Below are 22,667 nucleotides of genomic sequence, written 5' to 3'. Positions count from 1 at the left end.
TATATGCCACATCTGACATGTTCAAGCAGTCATGTGATCCATATTTAAGAGGAAAACAATCATCAATCTACAGATGTTCTAAAGAAATAAATTCATATTTTTTTATTCATACACACGCACACACGCACACACACATATATATATATATATATGCCATGGATATAGTTATCATACCGAATGATAAATATTAGGATTATGAGTAGTGTCCAACTTCTTTTCTTGTGAAGAGCACAATCTCTATAAAATATTCATCAAACCAACTTCAGTTCTCTGTTACTGATCCAGTTCATTAAAAGCAAAAGATTAGCCCAGCAGGTAAGAGGCAGACAATGTGATGAAGAGACTGAAAGTCTGTCACAGAGCTTAAATCAATGAAACAAGCTAGGGTGGATTTAGAGTTTATAATTCATCTGACCTGCATGTGTTTGGACTGAAGATATTAAAGAATAACCAATGCAGCCATGAGGCTAGATACATTCTTATTTTCTAATTTGTCTGTTCTTGTTAATTATCGCTAATTATCCAAATCTATTTTTACTAATTAAACTGCAATAATATAAAAAAATACCAGCACGGAGTTAACAATATTTTTGAGCCACTGATGAGTCATTTAAGTTTTAAATCATCTCTAAAAAAATAAAAAATAATTACAAGCTTATAATTAAGAAAGACCAAATTACTTTCACCTGGATTTGTGTTACATTTAACTGAAAGGTTGTTCTTATTCCAACTGCAAGAGGACACTGTTCACAGCAGTTTGTTTCAAGGCCTGTTAAGCCTATAGTAACACAAAATGAAGATAAAGGGAAAACAATTGTCACAGATTACCTTTAACTTAAACATGAAAACATGTCTGGTCTTTTTGTTGATGGTGTCATTTAAGATTTTGTGGTGACTTTTTCTCTAAAAAGTTTTTAAATATGAAAGATGTTGCCATACGTTCTTTTTTGTTATAATTGTTTGTTTTGGTGTGTTTTCTTACATGTTGTATGTTCCTTTTTGGTTTTCTGTTGTGTTCTCTTCTGTACTGTTGCTGAACCATCAGAGAACAATTGTGTTTCCTGTTAAGTTGTGATGTCTTTTTTCTGAAATTTTTCTTTGATTTTGGTTTAATTTTGTTGTTCTGCTTTGCCAGATAATGTCATGATTTGTATTTAAAGATGATAGTAGAATCACCTAGAGAGTGAAGACATAAAAAAGTGTAAAAACATTTAATTTATACAAAAATCCAAGGTTTGTAAGTAGCCCTGCAGTAGACTGGCAACCTGCACAGGGTGTGCTGTGAATCTCAGCAAAAGGTGGCTGGGATAGGCTCCAACCACTCGTGACCCTGAATGGAGTCAAGTGGGTACATATGTGTGTATGTATGGATGGACAAAGTATCAGCAGGCACAGCACAGAGTCTGCTCCCTTTTCCAATGTGAATGTGACTCTACACAAAAACTCTGGTTTAGGAGCATGAGCGAAAGCTGCTTATGACTCAGATTCAAGAGTGCATGACAAGGATCTTACCTGTTGCAACTAACTTTAAAAATTTTTTTTAATTTTATGGGGTGAGCAGACCACATGCTACGTTCCACCAAGACTGCAGATCCCCACTAATGTTTGACTGTAGACTTCAGTTACACAGTACGATACGAAACAATCTGTGTAATTGTATAGTGTAAGACCCTGTGAGGCACTGCTGGGCCTTTCATTACGAAGCCGTTACTCACACATGGCCGGTTTCGTGAGCGACTACAAAAGCAGAGGAAAAGCCGTCCTCATGGTTCAGGGTGCAGCTCCTCAGTGGGTGGCACATCCCCGTCACCGGAGCATAACCTAGTCAACAAAAGAAAATCCACACAGCCCCAACAATCAAGAACCAGAATGAAGGAAGGGACTCTCATGCAATGCAATAAAGTAGAAAATCTTCTCTTTATAAGGCATAATAGAACTATTAGGGTGCTATCTGAGGTAATACCAGTTATTGTAAAGGTCTTTTCAATGTGTGTAGTTTCAGACTAACTCTGGAGTAGGAGTAGTTTAAGACACAAAGATGATTACTTGGTCTCTTGAAAATAAAAATGTCATATTATATACTGTTTTTATAATTGATTGGATAGAAACGTTTGTATCAAAACAGAAACAGAGGTGGAATGCTTCCAAGGAATAGGTGAATAGTAAAGCATAATTCTCATTGATGAGGGGTAAGTGATGCTCTGCATTCACTCAGTTATCATTCAATACATCTTGGGGCTCTGCCTGACTAGTTGCATGCAAAAAACACATGATAAAAGTTTCAACCTGTGAAAAAAAACACAGTAAAACTAGGTTGTTTTATCTAAATTAATACCAAGCACTAACAGAAGTTTAATTGGGGCTTTTAAAGCAACCTGAGGTTTAGCTTAGTTATTAAACATTTCCTCATGATACATAAAAAAATCTTGAAAGGAATTTCAGAAGCCTCTTGTCATCATTACCCTGCAGACACCCAACTGAAAGAACATCATATCATCAGTGCACCAGTGCAACAAACTTTTAAGCAAAGCACAGACAAACATAACTCGACCAAGAGATGTGCAGCGATTCAGCTTAGCGCATTTGGTTTGGTTCAGAAGCACGCTATTTTAGGGCCTTCTTTTGGCTGCTTTCAGATAATTTTCATGCTTTCGGACCTTCAGAAGACTTTTTGGCATGCAGGTAAAAAGCAGAAAATGCAGCAGGCAGACAGATGGTGATAAAGACTCTTAAAAGATATGTATATCAGGTTATTTTGGTGGTGCTGAAAATAAGAAAAATGTTTGCAGCAAGCTATTTCAATCATCGCTAATTTATGCCTGTGTTTTATCGAGACTGCTTTTGATCCAGATGACAAACGGCTCTATTAATAAATGACAACATAATGAGCATATTAATGCTGCAAATTAAGTAGCGAGACATGGAAGCAGTTGTGGAGCATGACCCTTTATCTGCCTGTCAGATAAAGGGAATTCAGGAGAATGCAGATTACATTCCCATGAAGAGGCCAGCTCTGGAGCTTTGCACATTCAAGCGAAAAGTGGCAGCAGCAGCAATGGTTGAAAATGTGTTTTTCTTCTGCTGATGGCAAGAGTGAGGAGTGAAGTGGTCTGTCATCTGGTTGATAAACTCAAACATTGAACATCTTGCATGGGAAATCCTTCAGTTACAAGAAGGGCAGTAGAAAACACTTGAAATAACTGATTACAGCATATTTGCAAAGCATTATCACTTAATATTTCAGTTTGAAACAGAAAGCTTTTGCATCAGAAAGTTGTTTTTTCCCCCACCAACTTAAAAACTGTATCTGGCTTCAGAATCTACCATGTCACAGCTAAACGTTGACGAGAGAGTGTGAAGTCTTCTCGTGACCCTGAGACACAACGAATGGTCTCGACCAACGCAGTGCAAGGTGCCATAGAAACTGGGTTTGTTATGAACAAAACACAAGTGCAGCTATGGCAACATCTGTGGGTGTGGCAGGCAAACCAGGTAGCCTCAGGCCGTCCTCTGAACATGACACATGTGCTTTAAAAGTTCAAAATACACACAGGTCAATGCAACATATTGAGCTTGAGCTCAGAGAATGTTTGTTCATCCTGGACCCGGTTTCTGTGGAGGTTAGGCTGCTCACTTCAAATTTTGTTTTTGAAGGACTGAAAAGAAGAAGTACAAGGTGAGACAAACTGAGAGGACAACATGTATAGTACAAAACTCCTCCATACATGTGCATTAATATTTGGATTCTGTCTACTGATTATTTAACAGTGAAGAAAGGTCCATACTGAACTTTCGTAAAACTATATAAAGAATAATTAAAAAAAAAAAAAAAACTTGCCAACATTTCTGTTTTTTCTCCACATGCCAAAAACCTTCTATCAATTTTGATTAAAGAATTTACAGGGTGGCATCAATGTCAAGTCAGCAAGGTTTTGGAAAGCTATAATCATTTTCCTGTGAGGTCACCGTTGGCAGAGGGGGTCTCTTGGCTGCAGCCCCCTCTTTAAAGTTTCCATCGACCTTACCTGGGCAAGACTTGAAGCCAACCCCTTTGTGAATGGAAGCAGATATCAGCACTCAGTCTGCACAGGCCTCGATCGAGAAAAATACAGTACCTTGCATACCTGCGGGACCAAAATCTTGCCTTGTGAGGAAGATGGCGTGGTCGTGGTACTCCGCATGGTCAGGGTCACGGCGTTGCTGCGTGTTGGCCCATCGGCACACCTGCTCCAGGCTGCGAGATGGGTTGCCACGCTCGATCAGGCTTATAGACTGCAAAACGATGAAAGAAGAACGAAAAGAAGAGCACTTGAGCAAGCTGTGACAGAAATGTAATTACTTATCCCAGTCAATCCCCCTGACGAGGCACCAATCCTCTTCAGGTGAAAGAAGACTGACGTTTCATCTTCACTTCAGATCTGCACGTACTCTTACTTTAAAAATTATGAAAGGAGATAACTTTTAGATTAAATTCCCAAGAAGAATTGCACAAATGGAATGTCTGCACGGCCCAAAATAGAGATAGTATTCACATAACAGCAGCTGTCTGACACATGGGAGCAGAATCCATATGTGATTTATCAAGTTTCTGAGCCCCTCTTCATCCTCTGGTACTCATGTAGGTGTAAGAGAACAGAACCGCAAATTGTATACTTTTTAATTATATGTTCAGGTTGAGGAAAGTGAACTTCCCTTTTAAAGGTTTGATATATTTCAAGTGTTTTAAAACTCCCCAATATTTGAAAGTTGATGTGACTAAAGAATGTTGGGATTGTGATGATTTCCAGAATGTTAGTGAGTAAAATACTATCAAAATGTCACCTTGAAGGAAACAAAAATCTGTGTCAATTTGACACAAGGGTTTACGTAACCTAACATCAGATTTTAACACAAGTCTTAATAATAAAGCACTTATTAATAAAGCATTCAGACGTACAATGAGACAAAAATATCATAACTGCTTATTTGGCTATTCATTTAGAAACAAAAAGGATCCAATTATACACATCTGTGAAGTGGTGAAAGTTTTATGAGTCACTGGGAATAGCAGATAGTTTGAATTTAGAGTCAGGTGTTTCAAATCAACAATCACAGTTAGGGATGAGTGGGTGCCTTGTTTTATTTCTGAGCAGGGATTTATGAAAGTCTAAGCTTATCAACACATGCCTGTTTATATGAATCATGGCAAGAACAAAAGAGATTTCTGAGAACCTTCAGGAAAAAAAAAGAGTTGTTGATGCTCATCAGGAGAAAAAGGTTACAAAACCATCTGAGAAGAATTTACGCCACTTGCACACAGTCTGTGTACAAATTGTGTAAATCTGAAACTTCTAAACAACCTGAGTTCTTTCTCACATTGCTTAGTGTTCACATTCATGAGTCCACCATCAGGAGAAAAATGCACAACAACAGTGTGCATAGTAGGGCTGCAAGAAGAAGCCTATACTGCTCTCTGAAAAGAATATCAATACCGATATGCACTTAGCTGAAGATCGCGTGGACGGGTCAGGGAGAAAAAACATCTAGATGAAAAAAAAATAAGTTTTGTGGACTGATGAGACCAAAGAACAAAGCTTGGCTTTAATAATAACCTTAACCCATCTGTGAGAATACCACGGTCATGTGGTTGTTTTTTGTTGTTAGTTTTCTGCTTCGGGCCAAGATGTCTCGTCACCACTGATAGAACAATGAATACTGAATTACTGATGCAAATTCCATGAGAAAATGTAACCAAAAGTGGGTCTGTGGTAAAATAGAAAATCAGTCTGAAGTTAGTGATTTGAAATGGCCAATTCAGAGTTCTGATCTTCATTCGACAGAAATGTAGTGGAATGACCTGAAATGAGCAGTCTATTTCAGGAAACCTGCCATAATGTTGGTGCATAATGAAAGCAAAAGGTTCACACAACCCCCCCGCCCCCTAAAATGTAATACTGGATCATTCTTATCAATAAGCAGATTATAACAAAGTACAGCAATATTCTACCTATTGTATGACATTTCTACTTCAGTTTGTGAAAGGAGTTTTGTTTTAGATCATTCTTGCACAGATGGTTCAAACATTCACACAGAGTGAGTCTCTGATCATACAAGGCTGAAAAGACTTTTCTGTGTTGCGTTTCCATGGGATTTCTTCAGGTTCCCTGACTCCTCCCTCAGCCCAGACACATGCATGTTATTTCCAATGGTGATTCTAAACAGGCCATAGGTGTCATTGTAAATGTTTGTCTATCACTCAGGGATAGGAGTCAGCAGGTATAGCTCTGTGCTTGTTTTTTCTCTCAAACTGCCATCATGCAAGCAGATGATGTCCAGGTGGAAACTGATATGCTTGACGTTGGGGAGCAACTTGTTGTTTTGTCCTCGGTGTTACACAAATCCAGTCTAACTACAAGGTCTAGTGGAGGATGAAATGGTGTGGGGATGGACAAAGCTGCTTACATAGAGTTAATGAAAGGAGAGGAGAAATGAAGCCACCCAGTGGGACTTTGAAAAACACATGTCTTTCTTCTGTTAGTGAGAGCTACATGCAGAGCTGAACAAACATTTAACATGTCTGAGTTTATCAACAAAAGCCAAATGTTAAATGCCCAGACTGCAAGCAGCATCAGCCAGCTCTGTAGATTAAAAAGCTTTTCGGTGCAGATGGACATAGAGCAAATTACTCACTAGTGTCTGTCATGTTGCATAAAATGCACATTTTATCAGACCTCATTACAGCGTGACTTGCAACCTGCTAACAACAAATGTGGCAACACGTGAATAAAAAAAAAAAAAGAACACATCAAACCGTGATACATACATTCAATAAACGTGCAAATACTGCATGTGCATGGAGTTCATTCAGCAACAAACTAGATGACAGAGTGGATACATTTGTTTGCTTTTCTTTATTTTTCCCCCTTTCACATTCCTCCTCAAGTGTACTTATGTTAGAGTAATTAATAAAAAATAAAAAAAATATTCTGTGGGTTATCAAAAGAAGTACCATCTACCTTTGAATCTTTCATTATGGAGAGCCAGATGGAAGTGTTTCAGTGTGTCTGTATTCTGCATTATATTTACATAATGCGCTGCTTTCTGAGCTTAAACAAATGCATTTATTCCCCTTATTTGCTATTATCAGGTGACAAGTGATTTCTTTTGTGTTTTAGCATAATAAAGGTGAGTATCAATGTTGTTATTAGATCATATTCATGCTCGTTTCTATAAATGTACTTCCATTGCCCATGTCATTGACCCAGAAACAGACAGGTCTCTAAAAACTAATCATACTGTTACATATGTCAGAAACTAAGAGGGAAAGTTTGCCAATCATTCACCAGAGCCTCACAAGCTAAGTAAAGAACATCTTAAATCTTGTGTGCTCATTCTGTAAAAAAAACAAAAAAACAATGACTGATGACTTTAGGGTGGAGTGGAGTTGTACTTAATCCTGTTTCAGGCTACAACAAGACTTGGAACCTCATTCAGTGCTCCAACATATTTTCCAGTGAAAGATTAAGCGTTTTGTTGTTTACTTTTGAGTCTGTCTATTTTCAGTCCAATCAAAATAGAATACAACAAAATAATCTATGGGTAGTGATCAGAAAATTAAAATTTGTGAATCCAAATGAATCCAAGTGAATCTGGGAATCATTTCAAATGTGTTTTAATTGAAACTTTTAAATCTTGAAACAGAGATTTTGAGCTCATTTAAGTTTGATGCCAGCAACACTGTTTCGGGACAACAAACGACATTGGGGAACCAGACATAGCTGGCAGAAAGTCTCTAAACTTGACTTCGCTTTAAAAAGAAATCCCAGAGAGGCCGTGTCTTTCAAAAGTAAAAATGGGTAAGAGTTTACTACTCAGTGTGGGACTGTGTGGGCTAAAGGTTTGCTCTAGGAGTAAGATTTGTCAACATGAAATTGTATAAAGTTGACTTTGGGCATTTCATTATCTACAATATATAACACAATTGAAAAATACAGAAAAATATCTGTATGCAGGAGACGAGGCAGAAAACCAAAAATTTCTTTGCTTGCGCATGTGTTATCTTAGGCCCTCAGGCAGTATTGTATTAGAAACAGACCTGATTTTGTAGTTGAAATAATTGTGCAGGCTCAGAAACAAGTTTGGAAACACTTTGTTGCTATGACCGCCTATCCAAGTTTAAAACAGACGAATAAATAAAATCCAGAGATGTTCTTGGCTTCTCTAGGCCTGAGCTCATTTGAGATGGACTTGATGAAGTGCGAAATTGCCCTGTGTTCATACACTATCCTGTGATCTACTAGCAAGCATCACACTTTTTTTATGACACACGATTGTTTGTCCGCACATCAAAAGATTAGGAAAATATGTGGCATCACTCACCTGCCGGTACCCGACCATTATCATACGGACAAGGACGACGTTGATGTTGGTTCCCAAAGATTCATCGTGATAGATTTCATCAACCTGAAAGAAAGGCAACAACGCCTGTTACTGATCTGAAAGATGAAAAGGACTTGGAGCATTAGCTGATTTGAGAAAATCGTATGATATTGAGCAGAACATAATGCTGTGCTCAAGACATTGAAAGAGTGTTACTACAAACACTTTGAGGTTCAATGTCTGTTGGAGGAAAACTACAGTGTTTCCACTCATCTCAAAAAGCTAAAATAATCACCGTCTCTGGTTTGCATCCTGCATTCCATTTACCTTGCTTCCCATTTTGTTTTGGAAAGCTGTCCCACTTGTGTACGCCGTTGCATTTACACACATCCTTGTTTCACACCAGGTCTTAATTTGCTGATTGCCTCACCTGCATCTTTTTGGTCTTCTGGGTTTTCTGTGTTTAGTTTTGTGCCAGATCCTTGTCATGTTGTGTACACTCCTTATGTCAAGCTTAGTTTATGGATTTTTAAAAAGAAAAAAATGTTCTGGACTTAGTGTCATTGCATCATCTTCAGTTTTGTTCAAAATCTGAGTTTATTATTTCCTCTTGCCTTCCTCTTGCCTTTGGTTTTTGCACTGTTCCTCTACTCACATGGCATAAGAAAAAAATGTGTAGGAAGCAAAAGGTAGCAAAGGTCCATGAGTCCTTCTATAGTTTCCAGGAGAGACATTTTGACTAATTGATGGCCATTTATTATTAAGTGGTACTTACAAAGACTAAATCATGCTAATCATGGCCACTAATTATGCAATAAGAGCCCCCCAATGACAAAGAAACAACTGGAGGTTGACTTTGTAAAACACCTACAGTGAGCATGTGCTACTGTGTGATGTTTTGGTCAGGATGATATAGTTGGATGCAGCTTTTGTTCGACTATTGCTAATAAATAAAAAAAACATTCAATGCTTTCTAACAGAAGGTTATGTTTTTAGTTATCTGGGCTGGTGGGATTTATAAAGTTCCAGATTTTAAGGATGATCTATTTGCTGAGACAACATACAATTCATAAGTATGTTTTCATCAGAGATATTAAGGAAGGTATGTTCTCATTATATCAAAATAAAGTATATTCCTCGTTCTGACATTTTTATTCAACGTGACACATTAGTAAGAATGACGGACAAAACATGGGCTACAAAGCGGTCCTTTTTTCATTTTTCTTTTGTTGCTTTCATGTTGGTGGTAGGTGGGGATTATTCAGTTGGATGTTACTACATCCTACACACTAGGTTTTCAACCACTAACATAATTATTAATTTGCTTCTCTCGAAATCAGTCTACTTTATTTCAAATCTGCTGGGCATATTGTTGTATTGTCATGTTTGTTGCAGAAAGCTCTCAAACTATGCTTTTTTCCATCTCTTGGAACAAACTTAGAACAATGATCAAATACTTTAACACACTGGCCTCCGTCCAATGAAAAAAACAAAGCTGTTATGCAATGGCAAGAAGTCTGACCCCGAAATATGTTGACTGCTATAGTCTTTGGCTTTATGAGTCTGCTGTGGTATGTGGATGTAAAAACCCAGGCCAGGCTAGGATCCTACTCAAATCCCAAACCCACTCTCCACTTTTAGTGTGTTGTATTTTCATCAGTTTGTGGCTGCATGTCTGCACTCATTCAGAGCCCCATAAAGCCAATCAGCTGTTTAACTTTGTGGTTGATTAATGGAGTTCAGATGGGAAAAAACAGGTAGGTGTTTAGTTTTTCATGAATAAGTCATTTAGCTATAACATAAAGATTTGGAGCTACAATAATCAAGAGGTCATTCGGTCTCATTAAGCACCTGTCATTCTTAAAGTACTGATACTGAACGTTGCAATAAAACTTTTTCTTTTTAAAAACACAATATAGAATTTTTTTATATAATCAAGCTTTTTAATCAATTTCCCTCTGCAGTCTGCAGCTCATTTGAAAAAGTTTTAGAGATGATTTGATACAACTTTGACCTAAAGATAAAAAGCATATAGTCTATTTTTGCCCTAAATGACAAGCTTGACCCTGTGTCCACCTTTCTGCCACTGAAAGTTTTAGAGCTATTGCCAGTTGGGTTTCTGATGGTGGTTATTAGCCTCTGGTGGTTTGGTCTGTGACAGGCAATATTTGGGCTCAGCTTGAAAGACCGGTTCTTCCCCTTGACCACCACACTATTTCTAAATGACCCCAACATGAAAAACTTGTCAAAAGGCAGCCAGAAAAAAAAAGTTAGTATCACTTCGAGTAAATGATAAAAACAAATGTCCATCTCGTGCAAGGCACATATCAAATCACCAAAAGAGCAGACTATAACTGTTGCAATATTGACATATTATTGGGTTAGAGTGCAATGCTGAGGATCATTTTAACTTGAGAGACTGGGCTGCACAGTGGTGTGGTGGTTTGCTCTGTCGACTCACGGTAAGTAGGTTCAAGAAGAGACCTTTCTGTGTGGAGCGGTCATGTTCTCCACACGCATGCATGGGTTCTCTCTGGGTATTCCAGCTTCCACCCTCCATCCCAAAACAGGCACGTTAGGTTAGTTTGTGATTCTAAATTCAATGTCAAAGTGAGTGTTAATTGTTTGTGTTTGTGCTTTTAAAAAAATTTTCACAATATAAAACCACCATCAACTCAATGACTTTTGAGTGCTTACATGAGCACACAAAATTAAATCCGAAGAAATTTAGTTAGTTACAGGAAAAACTGCAGCATAATCGAGATACACCAGATAAATATTGGCCAAGTTCTGTTCCCAGTTTTAGACTGAGAATGTAACTGCTATTTAACCTCCAGCTCATGTAGGCAACCAGCTATATTGTTGGTGTAATTGTTCCCAGGGGGCACACCATCGAACTCAGACCATAGAGAACCTCTGGTTTTGCGGGTTGTTAACAATGAACATGGAGATGAAGAGGAGGTTATAATTATACTGATGTCAAGATCACAATAGAAAAAAGAACAGCTGCAAAATTGTAAATGGTATTCAAGATTCTTAAATCAAAGACGATACCTAGTCATATCTTTCTATTGCATCCAATATTAATTTCTGAGGGCATACATGAATGATGCTCCAGGCAAACCTACACTATGTTAGGTAACCGTCATAAACAAGAAAACGTGCAATTAAAGCAAGTATATTCCCAGCATTACTCTGAACTCCTGCATGTCGCCATTCTCTAAGGAAATGTCTTCAGATTTCCATCCTCACACCTCAGTCTGCCACATCCACCAAACCAGTGCCTGTGTGTCAGGTCAATTACACTGTATAAATACCTATTCTCAGCCTCTGCTTCTGCGCCATGCAAAATTGTTCTTGGGATTTTGCCTGAGCTCTCCAGCCTTATTTTTCTGTTTGCTGAGATTGCATGTTTAAAAACAACATCCATCCATCCTTGCGTGTCCACCCTGCCTATAAGCTTATGTTGTTTGTTAGTTCTTTTCTCTTTTTTTTTCTTTAATAAAACTGACAAGAATTTCAATCCGCAAAAAAACAATACAAGGGGCTTAAATTGTACCAATATTCCGTTTTTTGCTCTCATTTCCCTTTCCCAGCAAGTCAGTGTAAATACATGAGACTCTGTTGGCTTTATCTATCATATAGAGTAGAAAAGGGAGTGGATGGTGTTAGTCTGCTGACTCATCCTGTACAATGTTTTTTTTAAAAATCCTCCCACCCACTACTTTCCCTTCTGCTCACAATGTATTTAATTTCTACTTCGCTCTCACCTGCATATAGCTAAGGTTAGGAGTTAAAAGTACTTGATTAGGGTTAGAATTAATGTATGTGGTTGGACAGTGATATAGGTTCCACATGGGTCTGGTTTTCCTGCCATGTGTTGATGCTGCTCTTTCCCAGACAAGATCCTACTGATACATTATTAATCTTACAATTTGAAACAACTGGTTGGGATGGGTCACTGTATAGCTCAACTGGTTAATCTGGTGTACAGAGGATGTAGTTCTTGAATGCAGCTGGCCCAAGTTTGAGTCCTGGGGCCTTTAACCGCATGTCCTCCCCCACTCTCTCTGCTCTCTTTTCTGTCTACTTACTTCAGAATAAAAAGCCACTATAACTGCCCCCCCAAAAAAAAAAGGTTATCGTGACGCGACAAAGTTTCAGACATGTGGACAAATCTATCCATTATCCACTGATTGTCTTCAGTCTTTCTAAATTCGACACCGTCATTATTCAGATGTGGACATCAACCAATAAAAGATGTTCAGGACCCAAAACATGGGTGTCTTTTGCCTATTTATGTAGTGTAATTACACACCACTGCAGTGTAATTTCAGGAGAGTCAATACCACAAATGAATGACTTTTACAGTATGACATTCATTTCGTTTAAGTTAATATATGAGTGTTGTTAGTCCATATTATATAAAACTAATATAAATACAATCACTTTATATTAAATATTTCACAATGCAGGAAGATACTTAACTCCTTGCTTATGTCACTACTCTGTTGATAACCTCTCAGTAGGGACATGCCTCTCAATAACACAGAGCACACAGCACTTGTCTATCAAAGGTCATGTGATTAATTAGTATCACTGTACAGTGAGCCCTGAGGTGACGTGATGATGATTTAATTAAGGCTAAAGCAGATTGGCTGTCATGAAAACAAGCTGCTTATGTAAAAGACAATACAACATGATTCACAAAAAGCGAATAACCAGAAGGTGATAAGATAGCACAGAGCTTTCAGGGGATTGTGCTTTCATGCCATGAAATCTTTGTTGTTTGTTTTTCACGTTTTAAGAAGATATGTTACAGCCAAATATCAAAATAAACTCAGTTTTAGGTTGTTTAAAAAATCTCGAAACCAAATATCTATTATTTATTTTGATTGCATTTATCTACGTAATGAAAATATGTACAGTAACTCTCAGGCTGCTAACACTCACAAACCAAAGCATGAGGAGAAGATGACATAAAACAAAGTGAAAACAGAAAATACCAACGATGTTACAAAACACCTTGCATATGCAAATGACAGCAGTAGGTTTGCATTAGAATAAGAAATACATATAAAGTGCTTTAGTGTGTTTACTAAAAAGTCGTGTACAAGACAGAAGTGTGCAAAGGCTCAAAAAATAGCAAATGTAAGATCAGATTGCTAAAACAACAGCATTTAGCATTCTCTGGGTAGAAGCTATGACTGTGCACAACAAAAGCTCTGTCACAAAACGAAACACTATTTTGGCTTAAATCCAAATTTGCTCTGGGATGTGGGGTTACACCCAAAGCTTTTAAGAAAATATTCCATTGACAAAGGCCTACTCAGGCCAATAAATGTTGTAAAGAACCTTTGAGTGACCCCACATTTGCCCAGATTTGTCATTCAAATTCCTCAAACTGGGCCTATACTGACCTACATACATCTGTTTGTACTGGACCTGAAGCTGTTGAAAAATGAAGACAAAATCACAATGTCATAAACTTTCCATTACGACATTAGTAAACACTGAAGTATATTTTTCTCCTACAGGACTAAGGTCCATACATTTAATCCCTAAAAAAGAATTTCTGGTGAGTCCAGCTGAGGGACGGGCCGGCCCAACATACACCAAGATAATTGCAAAGCCAGGAGGAGCAAACAGAGGACTGAAATGGGACTCTTGTGGCTGAAAATGAGACTAGCAGCTGTGGGCTGCAGGAGCTAGGTGTTCCTGGCTTGTGTACAGCGTCACACTGACATGGACAAAACCTGGTCCCTGGTCAAACAACACAGCCATTGTGCGGCAGGGACCTCAGCAGTCACCTTGGCTTTGCGCAGACAGGATGTTCAGTAATCAATCCCTCAGGGAGAGTTTCTCCAGGTGGTACTACACATTCTGCTGCCACGGAGCAGGGATTCAGAAGGATTTGAGCGGGCAGAGCTCTTTCAGACACAGCAAGCCTGTGGCTTACGAGTGGAGCTAAAGGGTTTTGACCCCCGTTTTCCGAAACTGCACTTTTGTTTCTCAAAGTTTCACTTTTCTCTCTTTTAAAAGTGTACCCAGTATGAAGTGGAATACATGAAAAGAGCTTTCAACTTGATTGTTTTTACTACATAGCTCTGTAGACATCCTTCAATTTTACTCCTCCTGCCAGTGAGCTGAAATACTCTTAAGTTATCAGAGAAAATGAAACACCAAGGACTAAAAGTGACAGAGTGCACTCTCACTGCCACTTCACAGTACAATCAAGGTCAGTCAAGTCAGACTTTTCGTTCGGTTTAAGGCATTTGGGAACAGATTTTAAATATTGTTTCTTTATCAAATATAATCATCATTTCATGTAAGAGGAGCTTGGCAGTGCAAGCAGACTTCTGGCTCTGTTTTCCATGACTGCCCCACACAGCTCGCAGTCAACTTTCTAATTGGTCTAGTGCAGCTAATCAGACCGCCATGCATGGTCCAAATGGTAACTGTTACAGAGTGAAACCAGCTCCCTGTGAAAATCTGACTTGGGGGATTTGGGCCCAGTAAGTAGATTATGGTGGTAGGACCTGGTGGAACCCATAATGAATGAGCTGAGAGTTTCTTTTTCTTTTCTTTTTTTTCCATTTTCTGTTTTGGCTGCTCTCTCATTGGTAATCCATCAAGAGCAAGAGAAAGTGTGGCAAGGCCTGATGTCAAAGAGTACAAGGAAGAAAATGTCCACGGACAGATAAAGTAAACATATCACCAAACTCAGCAGCATTTTCATGCAAGCAAAGCACATTTCTACAGCTGCAACATTTAGAATATATCCCCAATTATGAAGGATTTTGGAATCCAGGTCATTGTTTGCACATAATCATTTCTTCAAGTTTTATTTAAGTTACATATGTGCACAGGCCCTTAATTCCTTTGTAGAATTAGATTTTTCTATCACTGGCAGCATACAACAGAAGTAAGTCCACTGCTGTCCAATATCAAGTCAAATGTCAAATAATTCAAAATTGCATCCTGTCAATAATTGTCTTATACTTAATTTGTTATGAAGAAAAATTCAAAACGGATACGTTCAATGCACAAATGTTTAACAGTATGAAAAAAATATTGAGAACTCAGCAATATTTCTTTCTGTGCTTCAAACCTTTTCAATATGAGACTCAATCAAAACTTGGTATGCAAAAGATACAAGAGTTGCTCTAATTTCTAGTTGCCCCTTTTTTCCTTCTTCAGAAACTCTTACATGATTTTTGTGCTTGGGAATGTTTTCAGAATGGAATATTTTTCTTCTGCCATGCCTCTGTGGAATGGGAGTCATATTGTCAGCCAGTATTTATAAAGCAATCATAGTGTCATCTCTTAATGTCATATAACAAACCTCTTTTGCACTTGAAAAGATACATATCATCACACTCATCTCTGTCTTTTCTATCAGGGTGATGCATTTACAGATGTAATGCTGACCAGGTTCATATCAAACATGTTGTAAACCATCTGAGCCAAACTAACTTTTAACTGTGTCATCTAACCAAAGAAATCTACTATATTAGTCACCAGGCTTCTTTCTTGCTCTTAAAGTAAAAGCAAAGATTTTTGTCTTAAACACAGTCCACAGAGGCTGGTGGTATCCTTCTTACTGTCCAAGCTGTTACAGAAACTTATATTTCCCTTGATAAACTCTCTATAAACTCTACCAAGTCTAAAACACTAGGCTGTTTGTTTTTAATGAAAAGTCCTCCAAATCCACACAACTATATAGGTTGTTTGTGACAATATGACAATTAATTGGTGTTGCACAAGGACATGCTAGCTTATTTAATTTACTGTACAGGACTGCCCTGAGTCTCCTCCACTGCAGGTTTCATAACCATTCTCACCTTGGATTTTGTGACCAGCGTGTTGGTCTCACAGGTGTCATAAACAGCCGACAGAGTGTGGTGGGTCAATAAGTCACATGTAATCCTCATACACAATCCTCATATGATCTTATTGACTCGCCTCTTGTCCACACTGCAGATTATAAGCCCCAACCTGCCCACTTGCTGATTAGAACTGAAGAGGCCTTTTTGATGAGTGATAAAACGTCCTCTAAGATCCAAGAAAAAAAGTCTGGTTACCTTCTATTTTAGCTCTTAGCTTTATTCATATACATTATTTACTGTAGTTTTATTACAGTTTTTTTACATATATATATTTTTTAGCTATTTAACCTTATTTGTTTCCTTTGTATTGCAATGTTATTTCTTTAATTTGCTGGTGTGGCACCTACCTCCTAAGACAAGTCAGACTGATTTCAGCAAGACAAGCACAGGCTTTACCTTTCTCTTCATCAAACTGTGCTCTGTATATTTCACCAGAACTATCTATTCTAAATTGTCTGAAAATGAGTTATTAACTTTCATTATTTGCAGCCCTGGCTACTTCACACGGAGAGTTTTCATTAACATACAGCCAGTAGAGTGAACCTGGTCAGCCACTCACTCAAAATTAGACTTACTATGTTCATTAGGGTGAGAACATAATTCTGCACATGCTCCTTGCCGTGGAAGCGCACCACAGAATCATCCACAGCCAGCAGCACCTCAATATTGTAGTCATCTTTCTTCGCATGCCTCCTCTTGCGCTCTGACTCAGACAGCTTATGCTCGACAAGATCCAGAGCCGCAGGGAGGTCTGCGATTCCGACGTCTGCCACTGCAAGATATGAGCAGGACATAAACAAGTCAGTGTACAGACTACAGCAATCTGCTGTGTGCATATCTCCTCTCTTATTTCAGCTCCTATGAAGGGATTTAAGGCTGTGTCCAACCTGTCATAAAACAAATTTTTCTCTTTGACTGAGGAAGAGTAGATGGAATCTTTTGGGAATAATGTCTGGGCTGTTAAGGCTCTATTTTCTAAGCTGCAACCTTAAGCCAAAATGCTCCCATTAGACTCATAAACTGTAGAATCAGAGATTTCCTCTTTGCCACTCTTGCAACCTCACTTTATCATGTGCATGAATCCCTGCTGTGTCACACCATGTCAAAACAACATTCACCCATGTGCTAGAGTTGTTTTTGCATGAGTGATATCTATGCACTCTGTCCTGTCTATTTATGGCTGAGTTTGAAACACTCACATGAAGCTGAAGACTGTGTGAATTTGGATTTTACAGATTCAGGCCACGGCAGACAGTGTAAGAGTGACAGATCAGATGAGACAGAATGTGAGAAAAAAAAAAACTGAAACGCAGTGACGCATATGTCTGGACCTGAAAATTGAACTGTTGTCATTCCATACGAAGTTAAGAGAGCTAATAAATAAATGGCACTCAGACAGAACTTGCCACTGCCAGAGTTCCATGATAATGGGAACTAGCATTATAATTTACAATCTTGTTCAGGCTCTATTTCAAACCATACACAGGAATAAACAGTACAGGATATATGTACAAATTATTTTCAGCATTACTGTGCTAGAAAAACCAAACATGTTGCATTATTTTGCCATATTTATTATATTTTTTTTCATATTTCTATTAATATTTATTCTATATTCTGCACAACTCAATATATTCTAAAAAATCGGTGACTCAAACCTGCCTGATACAAACAAAATTATGATGTATTTTTGCAAGAGAATTTCAAGTACAACGCAAAAGACAAAGAACAATTTCCTCGATCTGCAACAAAGTTTTAACAACCATCTTCAAGCAAAATCCACTTGGATGCAAATTGTACTAAATGTATATGAATAGCAGTTAAACAGATGGCAAGTCATATGCACCAATTGCAAATAAGTAAAAGATCAATCACCTAAACAGTAGCAAAACTTGACTATCTTTAAGACGGACACAGAGCAAAAAACATAATTAGAGCTTAAGTGTTTGTTGTAACAACAATAATAATAATATATTAGTATTCTGTGGTACTCATTTTCAGATCACCAGAATGGAAATATGCAAAAACATTTTTTAAGCAGCAATTGTGTATATCAACCACTGATGCTATCATCACTCAGCTGATTCTGCTATGCTGGCTTGATGTGTGTAAGCGCACACCAACGTGAGGCTGAGTCCTCTCTGTTTTGTCAGAGGAATAGCGGCCCTAGTTCCTGTTCAATTTCTTGCGTCATAAGATATTTTCCTCAAGAATCAGTAGTTATTCACTAGTTGGTATGCTTTAATAGACTATGACGTTTATTTTTGATTTATTTATTATGATTTCAGTTAGAACAAAGAAGACTTTATCTATTTAAAATAGGCTTTATCACCACATTAAAGCGGTATGCAATTGATAAGTCACTGTCCTATAGAAATCCCATTTCTTTGGTTTAGGTCTCTGTGAGATTTGCTTCTTACCCAGAGCACGCACTTTCAAAAGAGCCTAATTGCCAATTTAGATTGCAAATGCATCAATAAGTCACATCGCGGTCTACACACCGGTCTTTTCCAAACAATCTCGGTATTCAACATTCGAGCCAGACCTGTATGTTGGCTGTCAGTTTTGGAGTATGTGCAGTCCAGTATGAACAAACATGAAAAATCTCCCAAGAGGCATGGAGAAAATTAGGGATGGTGCATTGACATACTTTTTTTCAGCTTTAACTCCATTGTTTATGGTCCCCATGGGACAATCTGTGGTACCCATTAAAACGGGACAGACAATGGTGGGGAATCAAGTTAAGTGCCCACAGCAAGTTGCTAAATAGTTTATGAAGCATTAATCTGGAAAGTTAGGTATGTGTATATATAAAGAATAATCCCAAACATCTAGTATCTAGAGAGTAGAATAACTGCATTTCATCAAACAACATAGAGAGACTTTCATCATTTGTGATCTGATTATAATTGTTTCTAAGAAGTAGGAGCTAATAGCTTTATAGGATAATAAAAAGACCAATCATGTTTATAGCCAAAGATACCACAAAATGTAGTGAGTATAATGAGAATAGTGAGTGTCCTACCAGATGTTCTGGCCATTGTTCCAGGAAGAAAGGAAAAAAGAGAAGGAATTCATAATGGAGTTTGGGTTGTTTGACAGAGAAGGAAAAGTGACTCCCCTCTTTGGCTTCCCCCACATTCCCCAGTCCACTGCAGTGCCACTGGAGCACAGCATTCCTTATTTTACCAGCTGGTTTAGTGAACACTGCCTCTGCTGCTATGCCTAATAAATACATGAAGCGCCTTGAAGTTGTGGAGTTAAAGTAGCAAACCAAAAGCTGCAGGACAAAGTGTCCATGCAGGTTTAATTTGTAAGTTTCAGGCTGTTAACCGCTATTGATGTATGTTTCTGATGGTGTGACCAACACAGTGAGCTGAACGGGGCTAAATTCATTTCAGATTATTTTCTGTGGGTTTATCAGATGTGAATCCCCATTACCACCAAACATATTCAACTGATATGATTAAAAAAAAATTTTCTTTTTCAATCTAAAATATTTACATTGTGCTTCTCTAATGTATTGTTATTACATTTACATTGTCAAAAGGTAGAAAAGGGTCCTTGGAGAAATGCATTTTATTTGTCTCACCTGATCGATGTTACATTATAAGACACAAGAGACGAAGTAAACAAACTTGCACCTTGGCAAAAGGCCATGTGCTGCAGCTGCGCAGCTAATTAGCTCCCTTGGCTGTTAGCAGAGCTATAGTCTCCAGTCAATGTCTGTTCGGTCTATCGTTAAACAAGTCTGAAGTGCTGATGTCCGGCTCAGTGTGACCATGCAACCTGGTGGTTTTAAGATTCACCTGGGAATGTTTTGGGAAAAAGTTTGACTTTCTCAGATTAAATCTGTAAATTTACAAGAAAAAAACTAAATATTATCTGAGACCTAAGTGTTACATTTTTAAGAAAAAGTCTCAGTTATGCGTATATCACCAAGGAACTACATCTCCCCACTTTGCAAGGTTGACTCAATCTCAGCAGGTCACAAACGACAAAGTCTGCTGTGTATTTTATGATGTAACCACATCATATGTTGAAATCAAAGTTTGCATTGAAGCAATGATTGTAAAAGAAATTTTTGGCAAGAAATATCCATATTATCTTAACGGTTCAGAAAGAGAAGAGACTTCCCCATGAATCATTCAGAAAAAGTAAACTAAGATGGAGGAAGTGAAAGCTTTTCAGGATTTTAGGTAGGATTCTGTGACAAACTGAACAAATAAATATATATGTGTGTGTTTATATATACATAGCATACATATATGCTTGATACTTTACAATTTTCATCTTTTAAATTTACGTCTTTATTCTCAAAGAAAATAAAATATTTCTTATCTGAAATTTATACCCTCAGTCTCATCAGATTTCAGATTCTTTCCAGCAAAATTGACACTTTTTAACTTTCTTTAATCTTTTTTTCATATATTCTTTTTTTGTGTGTATTTTGTATGGTGCCTTAATCTTAAAGAAGTCTCAGATTTTTCTCCTCATATATGAATCAAATGTGAGTTAATATTACAGTATATTTAAGAGAATCTAAATTTACTTTTTTAAAATTAAGACATAATCCTTGTTAATTTATTAAGTAATTTCCCTTTGTTTTAATACCTTTGTAATAAATGTACGAATTTAATCTATCACACTTCTTCTCATTCTTCTTATAAACTTACTACTTTCATCTTGAAAATTGTGGATTTTGTTTTCTTTAAGTGAACGTACAGTACAAGCCCTGACACACTGTCATGTTTGTGTGATGTAACTCAAAAGAAGATGATTTAGAAACTCAGTTTTCACTGTAGAAGTTTCATTCTACAACATTATCATATTACAGGGTCATACAAAAATAAACAGAGAACAGCAAGAAAACTGTCTGAATGGGCTAAAACAGTTCTTACCATTGATCCTTTGAATTAAATTAAGCAACAGCATTTTTTACTAAAAAAATGTTTTCTTTGTGGTGCTCCACGTGATGGTGCTCAAGGTCATCCCCTCGCTTGCTCCCAGTGGTTTTTATTTTCTGTCATACAGCTGCTGTGAGTACTCGCTCATGTGTTCTTCCTCTATACTGCAGACAGTCAAAACACTTAAACCCACACAGTGCTTTTCTGTTTCCACTGCTTACCTTCATTGTGGAAATCGTCCCTTCGCTGGCCTGTCTCCCGCTTGATGGCTGATCTGCGGTAAACCACGTGCACTCGCCCCTTCACTTCCACGTCCTGTTGGCCCTTCTCAAGCGGTTCAATGAAAAACTCTCCACTATCAGTCCGGATCAGCCCTGCCTGGAAAAAGAGGGCTTTAAATTAGTGCACCACACCACAAAGAAGGTAATTCCACTGGAGTCAGTAATTATAGTGTGCCTGATCAATTGAAGGATTCAGTACAGTGCAGCATGTGTGGAATGACGCAGGTAGATGCAATCTGGGCCCCTTGAAGCCTTTCAGCAAGATTCATTGAGGGTCACAATGATTTCACCCTGAAAGAGAACACAGCAGTCAAGCTGTCCATTTTCTTCCACATGATATTTTTGATAAATTCCAAAGAAAACTGTCACAGTTCACAATCTGTGTTGAAATTTTGCTGTTTACTTTGAGAAGTGCTCACTTTTTCTCAAAGAATCTTCTTCCCAGGCCTACTTTCCACTGATATCTTGCTGCTTTCATTCAAAAATAAGTACACACCAAAGAGAAGTGATTAGAACAGTAAGTTTATGCGCACCAGAGTGAAATCAACATTTCATTTAGCAGCGTTGAATTATAGGTTTGGAAACATGGTCAGGTCTGCCTCTACTGAGAAGGATTCCCTTTCGGCTGATTGTGGAGTCCGGTAGGTGTGGAAGGAAGACTTTGCTCTCTGATTCAGTGGGACAGCAAACCTGTCATTTATTGTTGATTTGCATAAATACGTTGAGTCTAGAGGTCTGGAAATACTGTGTTTCAATGTACCAAAGTTTGAAAAATGGGTAGAAATGCAATAAACAAAACTATTTTTTTTAAATCTTCATTTGGATGACATGAATTACGCATCCTTTGACACTTGAAATTGTAGCTGTTGCAGTGGCACAAACACAAAAGAAGATAAATATGCAGATGGATTGCACATTGAAACCAGTATCCAGCTCAAGTTCACATTTACACCTCAAAAGTCATGAATTAGGCTTGTAGTACAGCTTAATGCACTGCAGACTACATAAGCATCTATTCCTTGCTTTTATTGAATATACAAGGCTTCCCTTGTGCACCTTGACTATCCTCCTCTGGAGCATTGGATCTTCAGTTAGTTTATAAAAACGTATTAAGTCATGCAGCTCTATGATAGGAACAGCAGTTACTTACAATTTGTATAGCTGCATGTAATAACTGAATGTTTAAGCAGGTTGGAAGAACATACTTTTGTATACTAACAACTTTTAATAGA

General features: G+C 37.8%; 1 protein-coding gene across 2 annotated transcripts in view; it reads right to left on the bottom strand.

Moving 5' to 3' along the window:
• LOC140278379 (A disintegrin and metalloproteinase with thrombospondin motifs 14) overlaps nt 1-22,667 on the bottom strand; it is a 55,862-nt gene that overhangs the window by 20,544 nt on the left and 12,651 nt on the right. The window contains exons 3-7 of one of the 2 annotated variants that reach the window (XM_072373364.1): nt 21,376-21,532; nt 16,823-17,019; nt 8,359-8,442; nt 4,116-4,272; nt 1,716-1,821 (exon numbers count right to left, since the gene is read on the bottom strand). In XM_072373364.1, coding sequence (XP_072229465.1) covers nt 1,716-1,821; nt 4,116-4,272; nt 8,359-8,442; nt 16,823-17,019; nt 21,376-21,532 — 701 coding nt within the window. The remainder of the gene's footprint in view (nt 1-1,715; nt 1,822-4,115; nt 4,273-8,358; nt 8,443-16,822; nt 17,020-21,375; nt 21,533-22,667) is intronic. The other variant, XM_072373365.1, reaches the window with a different exon arrangement.

This window comes from Leuresthes tenuis, unplaced genomic scaffold (assembly GCF_036924035.1).
Source record: "Leuresthes tenuis unplaced genomic scaffold, fLeuTen1.0.hap1 SCAF_20, whole genome shotgun sequence".
NCBI classification, from domain to species: Eukaryota; Metazoa; Chordata; class Actinopteri; order Atheriniformes; family Atherinopsidae; genus Leuresthes; species Leuresthes tenuis.
This window is presented reverse-complemented; position numbering and strand designations above follow the sequence as displayed.